The sequence below is a fragment of the Narcine bancroftii genome, chromosome 1, assembly GCF_036971445.1.
Source record: "Narcine bancroftii isolate sNarBan1 chromosome 1, sNarBan1.hap1, whole genome shotgun sequence".
Taxonomy (NCBI): Eukaryota; Metazoa; Chordata; class Chondrichthyes; order Torpediniformes; family Narcinidae; genus Narcine; species Narcine bancroftii.
The window spans coordinates 39,357,918-39,370,140 of NC_091469.1; the positions used below are offsets into that span (position 1 = coordinate 39,357,918).

At 36.8% G+C, this 12,223-nt stretch overlaps 1 protein-coding gene across 17 annotated transcripts in view; it reads right to left on the bottom strand.

The window, feature by feature from the left end:
• cntln (centlein, centrosomal protein) overlaps window positions 1–12,223 on the bottom strand; it is a 608,473-nt gene that overhangs the window by 377,261 nt on the left and 218,989 nt on the right. For all 17 annotated transcript variants that reach the window (XM_069924314.1, XM_069924366.1, XM_069924398.1 and 14 more), the window contains one exon: window positions 6,925–7,050. In XM_069924314.1, coding sequence (XP_069780415.1) covers window positions 6,925–7,050 — 126 coding nt within the window. The remainder of the gene's footprint in view (window positions 1–6,924; window positions 7,051–12,223) is intronic.

The window sequence follows — 12,223 nt, forward strand, 5'->3', positions numbered from 1 at the left end:
GGGTCTTTCAGAATGTTGGCTGTCTTTCCTCAGCAGCAGGAGCTGTAAAAGGGGTCCACAGAGGGAAGTTTTCATTATGTTCTGAGCTGCATTCACCATATTTCTGCAAATTCTTTAAATCATGAGCAGAGCAGCTCTCATACCACTCTGTGATCCATCCAGTAAGCATGCTTTCAATGGTACACTTGTAAATGCTGTTAAAGGACAGGGGAACACACCAAATTTACTAAATCTTCCAAGAAAATGGAGCCATTGGAATCAGAATCAAGTTTATTGTCATAAAAATGTGTCTCAAGATTTGTTGTTTTGTGGCAGCAGCATTACAGGTGCAAAACTTGCTATATATTACAGTTCCATAAATACAATATTTAAATATATATAATTAGTGCAAAAAAGAAAAAAAAGTGAGGTGGTGTCTATAGGTACATTGTCCATTCAGAAATCAGATGGTGGTGGGGAAGAAACTGTTATTCTAAAATGACAGCAAACAACTTTCAGTGTTCTACCTTCAAGAATCTTACAATATGGAAGGATCGAGAAGAAAGTCTAAGATGAGAAGAATGCATCTTAACTGCTTGTAGCGACCAATCCAATAAATTGTTGTTTGAAGGCTAGATGAGACACTTGTTCATGATGTGTTTCAATTTTATACAATACAAATTCAGATGTATTTAAATCCTTTATTTAACACATAAAATGGTTTATGAAAATGGTCAATGAAAGTTATAAGCATTTCACTCACCTATCTCTATGTCATCATTTTTTATAATATATTAACTAAAGCTCCCAATTCATACCATATACTACAGCGCATGCCCCAACCAGCACTCCAATCCACAAACAAACCACGCATGCTCTACCCGGCACTCATACTAACACACTGCACCTGCTCCTGGAACTCACGCATGCGCATAATAACAAAAATTGATGCGGAAAGCCAATTGAACTTGGGACCAACAGAATGCCTACCAAACAAGTAAACATATTACACATTGTGGCTCCTGCAAAATCAGCCCCTAATTATTATAATGAGACCTAATGACTAAAATAATAATTGCACAATCAATTACAAATAACAATTAAACATATAACATTGAAACAATATACAGATCTTTTCTTCATAAGCCCAGGGGTTACCAGCAAATAGCCATGAAAAAGAGTGATCTTTACCACCACTCTGGATCAATAAAGTTTGTAACCTGTGTAGTATACAAACAATAAAATAAATTCAGTTTGTATTTATCAAATTTCCTTTGTCTCCAGAATCTTTGAATTAAAACATTGAGCAAACCTCAAATCTTCCTCAGACCAAAATAGGCACAAGTTTTCCACTTAAGTTTAACATGACGTACCTCTTCAGCATGTCCTTTGGCTTTCTTCCTTTCTTCAACATTCTGCTTCTCATTAGGAAGAATTTAAACTCTTAAAACCAAATTTTGAAAATTTATTTGATCCTCTTGATTTCAATAAACAAGTATCTTTAACCTTCCCTGCAAAAGATTTTTCTTTTTCTTTCTTTCTTTTCCTCAGTCAGTTATAAATAAGATTCAAACGACATTATTTCTTCATCTTATTTTGTCACATTGTTGAAATGCAATTTCTCTTTCTTTCTGCTTTATTGATAACTGATCCTTCAAGTTCCATTCCTGTTTGTTTTCTGTAATCAACTGGTTTGCGTTATTAACCAATGACTTGTTCTCTTTCAAAAGGTGTATCTCTTCCTAACTACAGTATTCATTTCTTCAGCAGTAATCCTTTTCTTCCATTTTCTGACTGTGAATTTTATTTACAATTAAATTTTATTCTTGTCAACCTCTCTCTGGACCTTTCCCTTAGTCACTTTCAAACTAATCATTGGATTCATTCTCATTCTTTTGAAATCCAGTTTTGCTTTCAAGTAAAAAGATAAAATCTTTCTGTTTTCATGATTGTCTAATATTTCCAAGCCCTTTTTCAATATTTTGTTCTCAGAATGCAATTACACCAGTTTGTTCATCACGTTTTTTTATTCCATCAGTGCAATTTTCTTCATTCTCCAGTTTTGCAGCATGTTATGTTATTTCTTCATTGACTTTGCTGTAATCTCTGAACTACAAAAGCTATTTTCAAATTTGTTCTTTCTAGTTTTAGTCCTGATTCAATTAGAGGAATAATCACTAGCAGTTTTGCATGTTCTAATACTTCATTTTTATCCATTTTTGATGAAAATAATTCCTTCAATATTGTTTTAGATACCTTTGATTTATTTTCACATTGATCTGTTTTCTTTTCTTCAGAAGTGAATTTCTTATTTACAGTCTTTTGTTCCCACAACTCATCAACTTTCACAACCGAAATCCTGCTGACACTTGTCTCTAACCGTTCCTGAGCAATATTATTATTTCCTCCTAGAGGTCCATTAACTATCCATTCAAGCCTAGTTTTAACAGCATAAGGTCCATCATGTTACATTTAGTGGGTCCAAAGCCTTTGGTACATCTGAACCAATCAGCATCTCTACTTCATTATTAACTTCAGGTAGATAAACATTTCACAGATAAAACAACTGATGGACATCATTTTGATGTGGAATGTTTCCTTTGTGCAATGGCATAATCTTTTGAGTGTATAAAATTGTAAGATCACAAAAATATTTGTCATGCAATCCAGCAACCTCTAAGCCTGAAACAATGCTGGTTTCAACAACCTTTTCTTGACCCATGGTTTTCAACATAATCTTCCACTTTCTTTCTTGAAGATTGTTTGTTTATCAGTCCCATCGTGCAAAAAGATGCAGTACTGCCTGGGTCTAGACATTCATAAGTACATATGGTTGCATTCCCATTCTTGCTCTTGACTTATGCAGGCACTATTGAGAGTTGGCAGTTATCCACGCCGGCCCCAGTAAGACCACTTGTCTGAACTGATGCTATAAAACTGTTTTCTGATGTTTTCTTTGTTTCTGTTTACTCCTTTTCCAATTTCTTGTTCCTTTGATGGATATGCAGTATTTTAGGATGCTCTGACTGCATATATTACAACTAAGTCACTTCTTGCACTTTTTACTGATGTGCCCTTTACACAGACAGCCAAAACATATTCCATTTTCCTTTTAAAAAGTGATGTTCTCTTTGTGTTCCTTCTTTTCAAACCCACAAACACATTTCCAAAGCATGTCCACCTTTACAGAACAAACAATTCTTCTCAGTAGGTAAACTCTCCTTTTCCTTAGTTATTTTATCTTTTTCTTTATTTATGACTGACATAGTAGGAGCAAATGTACTCTTTTTCAATTTCAGACTAGGCTTTAAGTTAGACCTCGTTACATCTTTGTTGCCAATTAAAGTGTTTCTGGTATTTCCATATGTTGGATCTGTTTCAATGTACACCTGCCCTTCAAGAAAATTCACCAAATTCTTTAAGGTAGTTTTTTGATAAAAAAATTTCTGGAAATTGCAAGCCAAAGTTCTCCACTTATCCCGCAGCCGAAAGGGTAATTTATCTGAGATGACTCACACATTACCAGGCATGTCAAGCTCACTAATGTTGTAAATATCTTCCAAGGCATTACAACATTCTCTTGAAAAGACAGTGTATGCTTGTATATTGTACAGCTTTTAACCATATAACCATATAACCGTTTACGGCACGGAAACAGGCCACGTCGGCCCTTCAAGTCCGTACCGGTTCACTTGAACAACTCCACTAGCTCCTCTGCAAACTCCTGAGGAAGTAGAGGCTTTTTTCATGATGCCATTGGTGTGTTGGTTCCAGGAAATCTATGAGGATCATGTGGTTTTGCAAGCAGAGAGAGTCAAACAGGCTTTCTCTCAGAGTAATTTTGAAATTACAGTATTTCGACGTTTTTTATCCATATAAGCTAAATCAATTCTCTGCTTGTTGCCAAAATGCTGCTCTAGTAAAGACTTAGTTTTGTTGAATCCTCTATCCGAGGACATATGTTGACAACTCTTTACAGGTTCTGTTGGCTGTCCATCTGTTAACATTTCCAAATAATAAAGACAATCTCCAAGGTTTTTGCACTAAAAAATCTCATGAACACTTGGTACTGAAGTGGGTCTCCATCAAAAGCTTGAATCTCCTTCTTAGGTAAAAAGAGGGTCTATACCTGGATCAATGATGCAGCGATTTCATTGATTCTTCTCATGGATGACAGTTCATTGCTCTGTTCTCTGCCTCTCAGGCAATGTATCTGAAAACCTCACATGTACATTCACCTGTATTTCTGATGCTTGACTCAAATGCCAAGGAAGTTGCGGGTTTGACTGAACCCATGCCACTGATACATGTGGTTTGGCTACACCATGCTCTGGAAGGATTTATCCTTGTATATGAATGCCTTGTACTCGTGGTACTAACTCAAGATGAATGTAAAAGACCTGTGGGACAGGTTTTGAACTCCGTCAAACCCTGTGCTTAATCTATTTTTTTTCTCTTATTCTTTCCTTTCTCTTTTTAATTTGTTATTTGTCTTTGGTTAGTGGCATTCTTTTTTATGTTAAATAAGTGTCTGCCTTTTTATTTATATATTATATTTCTTTATTTAAATGGTTAATGTTTTCTGTTGATTTTTGTCATGGGGGGTTAAAAAACAGTCAGCAGAAGAAATGAATATATACTTGATGTAAGTGATTGTTGGTTTTGTGAATTATTGGACCTGTCTGAGTTTGGAAAAATTAAGTATTTTTTAAAAAGATAGCTGCCTTAATAATTGTTTTTGTCTCCTGTGGCTCTGTCTTAAAAAATGATTCCATACCATCATACACTTTAGGTAATCTACTTCGAGCACCAGATATCTCTGACCCTTCTTGTGCATTTGATCAGGAATCAGTAACAACTCTTCTTTCTCTCAATTTCATTTGCTCCTTTTGCCTTCTTATCTGATCCTCTTTCTTCCTTAGCTCCTCCCACTTTATCTCCTCTTATTTTCGCAGCTGCTCTTTTTATCTTCATAACTACTCCACCTGCAGTTCGTCTAGTTCTTCTAAGGCAATATTTATCCTTAAACCATTCTTATTCTCCATCTAGAGCAGCCTGTTCAGCTCTTAATTTTAAACAATGATGTACTAGAAACTCTGGAGATTGAACCAGAAGAACTTCATTTACTTCTCTTGTTTTCAACATTTGACGCACTGTCACCTGATTTTCTTTTGGCCTGCAGATCTTTTTACTTACCTCTTTTTCCAATTCTAATTATACATCCATTGCATGTTCATCCTTTTCTTCATCATCTCTTGGTGACACATCTCAGCCATTTCCACGTTGCTGTCTTCATATTCAGTCATTGTCTCCTACAATGATCTTGCAATATCTTCATTCCCATCACCCGAAGCCTTGGCTTCTTCCCTTGCCAGATTCAATCTTGCAATGAGAACACTTTTGTTTCCATTTGTATCTAGTTCCTGTTGGCTCAGTTCTTCTCTAAGATCCACAACCTTCATGTCTTTAATATGCTGCTCCTTCGAGCACATAGAACACAAGCCAAACCAACAGTCCCAAATGGACTAGTGGCAGCAAAATTCAAACTGTGTTTAAAGATTCCACAAACTTAAGCCAACCACTTCTAATGGCTGTAATGTGCTGCTTTTAACAAATGAGTTCCACTGCAGCATCTGTCAATAATATTACTGATCTTCAAGAAATGGCTTCACCAACGTGAGTATAAGACACTTCTATATTAAATTTGACAAGTTAAACTCCTCTCTAGCCGATACTCATGGAAGATGGATGTGGATTATAAATTTCTCCCAATTCAAGGCATTTCGAAGATGGCTTTCATATTATTTTCAATATCAATCCGAAACACAGAGAACCTTCAGTTTTCCATTCCAAACAATAATCTTTCGTTGATTAAAATATACTGACTTCAATCCAACAAATTATCGCTTGAAGGCTAGGTGAGACACTTATTCGTGACGTGTTTCAATTTTTTCCAATAAAATCCAGATATATTTAAATCCTTTATTTAATATGTAAAGTGGTAACTTTCCTCTTTAACATTCAATGAAATATTATAAACAACATCTGCATTGAAGCTCCATGAACACAGAACAACATTTTTGAAAAAGGTCAATAAAAGTTACAAGCATTTCACTCACCCTTCTCTATGTCGTCAAGTTTTTATAATATATTATCTAAAGTTCCAGAATCGCATCATACACTACCGCGTATGCTCTAACTGGCACTCCAATACACAAATGCACCGTGCATGCTCCAGACAGCACTGTAATATACTAATGCACTGTGCATGCGCACAAGAACAAAGATGGCCGCAGAAACCAAAATGAACTCAGGACGCCTCTGGCGACTGCGCAGGGACCAATGGAACACCTACCAAACAAGTTAAGTAAACAAATCACTCATTTTGGCTCCTACTCAGCTCCTTCAAAAAGAAACAAAATCCCAAATTACTTTGGGATTTTTTTGATCTTGTATTCTCTTCCCTTCAGTTTCCATCACTCAAGGCAGTCAATGCAGCATTTTAGTTAAATTTACAGCTATTCCAATGATGCCATCAGAAATATTTATACAAAAAGATCCTTGCAGTTTTGTAGCTGGGTTGGTATCATTGCATCATGCCAAGATGCAGATATTTAAATCCGACTTATCTCATTCTGCAGGTCCAGAACAGAAAGGCAATCTGGGAAATTCATCTGCAAAGAATTGCTGGAGGAACTCAACAATCTTTCAGCATCTTCAGCTTTCGTGTTTCTCAATAGGTTAAATCATTTGATTAGCTTTAAATTATGTATTAGTCAAGGGTGCTCTTGAAAGGAACATGTCCACTGAAAAACAAAAAGCCACTGTAGAACACATTCCTGGAGATGTCATGGTGTTTGTAACAACTGTTATCAACAATTATTATTGGAAATTCACTGATTAAATACAAAGATGACAGTCATCAAACTAATTACTAGGTATTACCTTAAGTTTCAACAGTTTCTCCATGTTTTCAATCTTCTGTTGTATTTTATTTGCTTTCATTGTTTCCTCTGATTCTTGAGCAGAGTTCTTTGGAGAAAGAGATCTGGAACGCTTCACAGACAGATTCTACAATGTAGAGCAAAAAGGAAATGCCAAATCAATGGAAACAGATTGAGAAGAGGAGGCTATTTGGTAGATATATTTTGTGAAAGCTGTCTGAAGAAGTTCTTGAATTAACCTCACTCCACTCATATTTTCTCATCAACACCCATTCATTTTTAATCCTCAAGTAATTATGTAGAAAACCACTTTTAAATCTTATTCCAACACCATTTGAGGTCAGGTGCACGATTATAACAGAAACAAATTCTCATCTTTCCTGACAGCACTTTCCTAGTTTAAGGACAGAGCTTTAAACATTATTAGACATGTTCAATGTTTAAATTGAGTGAAATAAACTGAGAGAGAGGGAGAATTAGATTTAAAAAATTGTTGAGCAAAAAAAATTACATTTAATTTAACTGCTGGTGAAGTAGAACCACAATAAGTTTAGAGTGAATTGGCAATGTTTTTGGTGTACACAGAATATCCGTTATGCACAACACAAATATAACTGCAACTGAGCAAACTTTTTTTTTACAAATTAACAAATCTTTCCTTAACCTTCTTAGCCCCAAGGAAAACAATCCCAGTTCTGCCAGTCGCTCCACAGAACTGGCATCTCACATTCCCAGTAAATCACCTCTGTACCCTCTCCTGAAACTGAGGTACCTTGAACAGAAGATGTTATTTCAGCTGAGGTTAAACCAGTCTTTTATAAAGCTTTAGCTACAACTTCATGGTTTTATATTCTATTTCTCTATTGGTAAAGCCAAGACTCCCAGATGTTTATTTTTAAATGCAGGTCTTTTTAACTTGTCCTAACACCATCAAAGATTTATGTACACACACCCTCAGGTCTTTATTCCTGTATCCTTTTAAATAGACATACTTAATCAGATATATAAATTTTTAGTTCCAGTACAAGCAATGAAGAATACTAATAATGAATTATAAAAACTTGATATAGAATACCAAAGGAATAACAAACTGAATTATAACAATGTTGCCACTAAAGACTTCCCTGCAACTCACTAATGAGTGTATTCATTTACATTTACATTGTTTCTTCCAGAATAATGATCTCCCATCAGGGAAGGCTCATGCATGGGTCGTAGACACGAAATCCAGAGCCTCATTACAAATAGGAGATTCAGGCTGGTCTAATTGCTCTATGAGGGTGCAGATTTAGATATGATAGGATTATAGCAAACAAATGGGAAACTGAATTTACCCTCATAGCCCTCAACCCCACTACATTTTCAAATGGCTTCAGCTGAAGAAGAGGGTTTTGCGATCAACAAAAAGGACTAAATAAACCACATTTTGAGATTTAAAATAAAACAGAATTTCTAAATTTGCAGTTGGGAAATTTAATACTAAGAACAGTAATTATAGCAGGAAATACTGAAATTAAAGGATGGGTAAAAATATACTGATAATAGATGTTCAACACAAATAAATGCAAAATAATTTTGTTTTTGGTCACAATATTCATGTTTGATGAGAGCAACTACAAAAATTAATTTGATAACTTTCTGTGCACATGATTCGATAACATACATCTACTGCAAAGAAAAATCCAAGGATCTGTTGTGAAATGAAGACCAGCACAAATCAATATCAGAAATCTTACATCCATATTCAGGTATATCTCTGATAACTGAAGCCATTAGATTCCTAAAGCATGCTTGGTTATGTGAAAATTCATATAGCGGGAGGTGCAATCAATCCTAACTTTTGCTAGCATTTAAGTTGCCATAGAACAGTAAGAAAAGAACCCTGTCATTCTCCTCTAAGTAAGACTTCATTAAAGCAAAAGCAAACCTTGGTTCTTTTGATAAGATGAAATAGACAACTTATTTATCCAATGGATTAGTGTCATAGTTCAAGATCAAGTTTATGATCATGTACAATTGGATGAAAGTATTTCTCAAACTATGGTGTATACATGTATGTACAGGATACATTTCTCACACAGCACTACAATACATAAAAATATAATAATATTCTGGAATAATTTACTCATTTCATTTAAAAGGTACCTGAGGTTAAAGGATACTGCTCATCAATCTCACAGCCTGCACGATGGAGTTTTTTTTCCCCCAAGCCTGGCAGTCCTGATTTTAATTCTCCTGTAGCTCCTTCCTAATATCAGGAGTCAAAAATAATGTGTGATGGGTCATAGGGATCCTCAATAATTCTTTAAATCCTATTTAAGCAATATCGCAGTAAACGTTGTCAATAGAAGAAAGGAAGACCACAGTGATCATCTTGACCATTTTGATCATCCGCTGTATTGACGTCTGATACGATGCTTTGCAGCTACCATACCCACATGATAAGACAGTCAGGCATGACACTCTCCATTGTACAACTGAAAAGTGTTGTCAAGATGAGTTCCCTCCTTAGAAACTACATGTACTGCTACACCTTCCTGACTAATGAGGAGGTGTGGTGGGTTCAGGACAGGTCATCTGTTATATGCACACCAAGGAACCTTGTGCTCTCCATTCTCTCCAAAGCCATTGGTGTGTACTAAAGAGTGTTTGAATTTCATCCTCCTGAAGTCCACAATCATCTTTTTTTCTTGTCCACGTTGAGACTCATGTTGTTGTTCTCACACATTTGACTAGTCTTCCAACCTCCTCTCTGCAAGTTGACTCATCATTTTTGCTGATGAGGCCAACTGCAGTTGTGCCATCCACAAACTTGATTATTCTGTTTGACCTGAATGTGGCAGTGCAGTTATGAGTCAGTAGAATGAACAGCAGTGGTCAGCATGATGGGACTTGAGATTTTACTGCCAACCCAGAATGCCCTGGGGTCTTTTGGTCAAGAAGACCAAGATACAGTTGCAGAGAAGGTAGTTGAATCCCAGCAAGAACAGTTATCCACCAGCCTCTGGAGTATGATCACATTGATTGTCGAGCTGAAGTCAAGGAACACCCGTCTGGCATATGAGACATCATTCTTAAGGTGGTCAGGAAGAGTGGAGCAAACTGGAATGGGTCCAGTGTTCCTGGACGGTGGGATTTAATGCATTCTATTATCTTGGGCTTTAGTTTCCTGTCATATGGTTAAGTATGATAAACATAATGTGCCACAAGAGAAAAAAGAAAAGTATAAAAGGATAAATTGACATACATTCGCATCTGCAGGATTTCATTAAATTGCATGGTTTTGAAAGTATAGATAGCTGTTTGGTGGTCTTGGAGTAGTGCTATGGTTATAGTTATCAAAAACTATGTAAAAAAAAAACTTTTGTCTCATCTTAAACCTCTGCCTGTTTTTGATACGGCAGCCTTGGGTAAAAAGATTTTTACAACCCACAGCTCTCTCATAACCTTATGTATTTCTACCAAGTCACCCCTTAGTCTCCATTTCTCCTTTAACTGAGGTCCTGCAACATCCTAAGTGAATCTCTTCTACATTTTTCTGTTTGACCCTATCGTTCTGAGGTTGTGACATTAACTGTAAAGGTCCTATCTCTATTTGATGTCCCAAAATGTATCACCTTTGCACTTGTCAAAATTAAATTCCACTTGCCAGTGCTCCACCCAACTTTCCACCCAATCTATATCCCGTTGAAGCCTGAGAACTCCTTTGTTGCAATCTGCACCACTGATTTTCAAATTGTTATTGCTTGGAAGGGCATGGATGCTCAAGGGATATTTTTGTTTCCATTTTAAATAGCTGGTTTATTTCCCATTAACCCAATAAAATCTGTTAAATGTTACCGGCTTCACAAACTTATGGTTGAAACGCAGTCTCTAAATGTGCTCCCTCACCCTTGTAGCAAATAAAGCCATTAATTGCCAAATAAATTACATAAAACCCTTCATTAAACATATAAATATTCAGAAATCAATTCAACATATAAATATTTCTTTAGCCAAAGTAAGAACCATTGACTTTTAGATGATGAAAGATCTATTAGATATTTGAGATGAGATGCTATTTTTGAATCTTTTTAAAAAATTTTATTTGATTGCAGTCCAACTTAAATAGCTGATTAGCCACAGGTGAGTGGAAGGGTTTAAAAAAGTGTTTTAGGCACATGCTGAAAATCTTTTATTCATGGATAGATGCAATTGATGGTGAAGAAGTGATTATGTGTAACTTAGCCATGTTCACAACCCCCTGTGATTAGGTAGAGCAGTCTCCAGAGATGCACCTCCCAATGGGATATTACCAATGGTGCATCTGTAGCTGTTGTCACGAGATAGTGGTGGACAAGCTAAATTTCCTCAGGCTTTTAGGAAGTAGAGGCACAAGTGCTCCTCCTTAACCATTGCATTGACATGGGTGGACCAAGACAAGTCGCTCAAAACATAAAGCTGCATACAATCTCCACCTCAGCACCATTGATGCGGGCAGGGTCGTGAACACTGCCCCTTCTTCAGGAAGTCTACAACCAGGTCCTAGCATTAGACATTGAGACAGAAGCTGTCTTGAAACCAAGCTATTAGTTTCTCTTCTACACTGTAACTTATCATGATAAAGGGCCCTGCCGATGATGCCGGTGTTACCTGCAAAATTTTAGATGGAATTGGAACAATGTTGGCCATACAGAAAGGGTTGGACAGGGAGCAGAGAAGGACACTGAGTGGACAGCCAGCCTTGCGAAGCTTTTGTGCTAAGGATAATCACAGAGGAGGTGCTATTACCAGTCTTCATTGATTATGGCCTGCAAGTTTGGAAGTTGTGGATTGTAGCCTCTGAAAATGCAGTAATAGCTGATGAATGCGAAATAACGACACACAGTTTGCACGTAAATAAGAACTAGTTTACTTGAGTCACGTGTGTATTCTTTTAAAACACTGAACCATGCACACAACGTCATGACGTCCCATGCCAGTTCGCTAGACTTCTGGGAGTTGTAGTCCATCTATCGCACCACTACATGCCAGCTCTCCACCACCCCCCCCCCCCATAAACAGTTTTTTGGGAGGTCCACCCCTGCATCAGACTGCTGGCTGCTGAATAGAGGCAGTGTCGTTGACATGAGTAGGTTTGAGCCTGTCAATTGTGAATGACAGAGGCTGCCTGGCAACGTCCAAGATACAGGATGACCTTGTTCGTCTGATCACCCTGTATGGTCCCTCATATGGAGCCTGGAAGGGCTGTCCATGTGCTCCGCTACGTACAAACACATATTCACAGTCCTTCAGTTTGTGTGGTACAAAAGAAACATGCT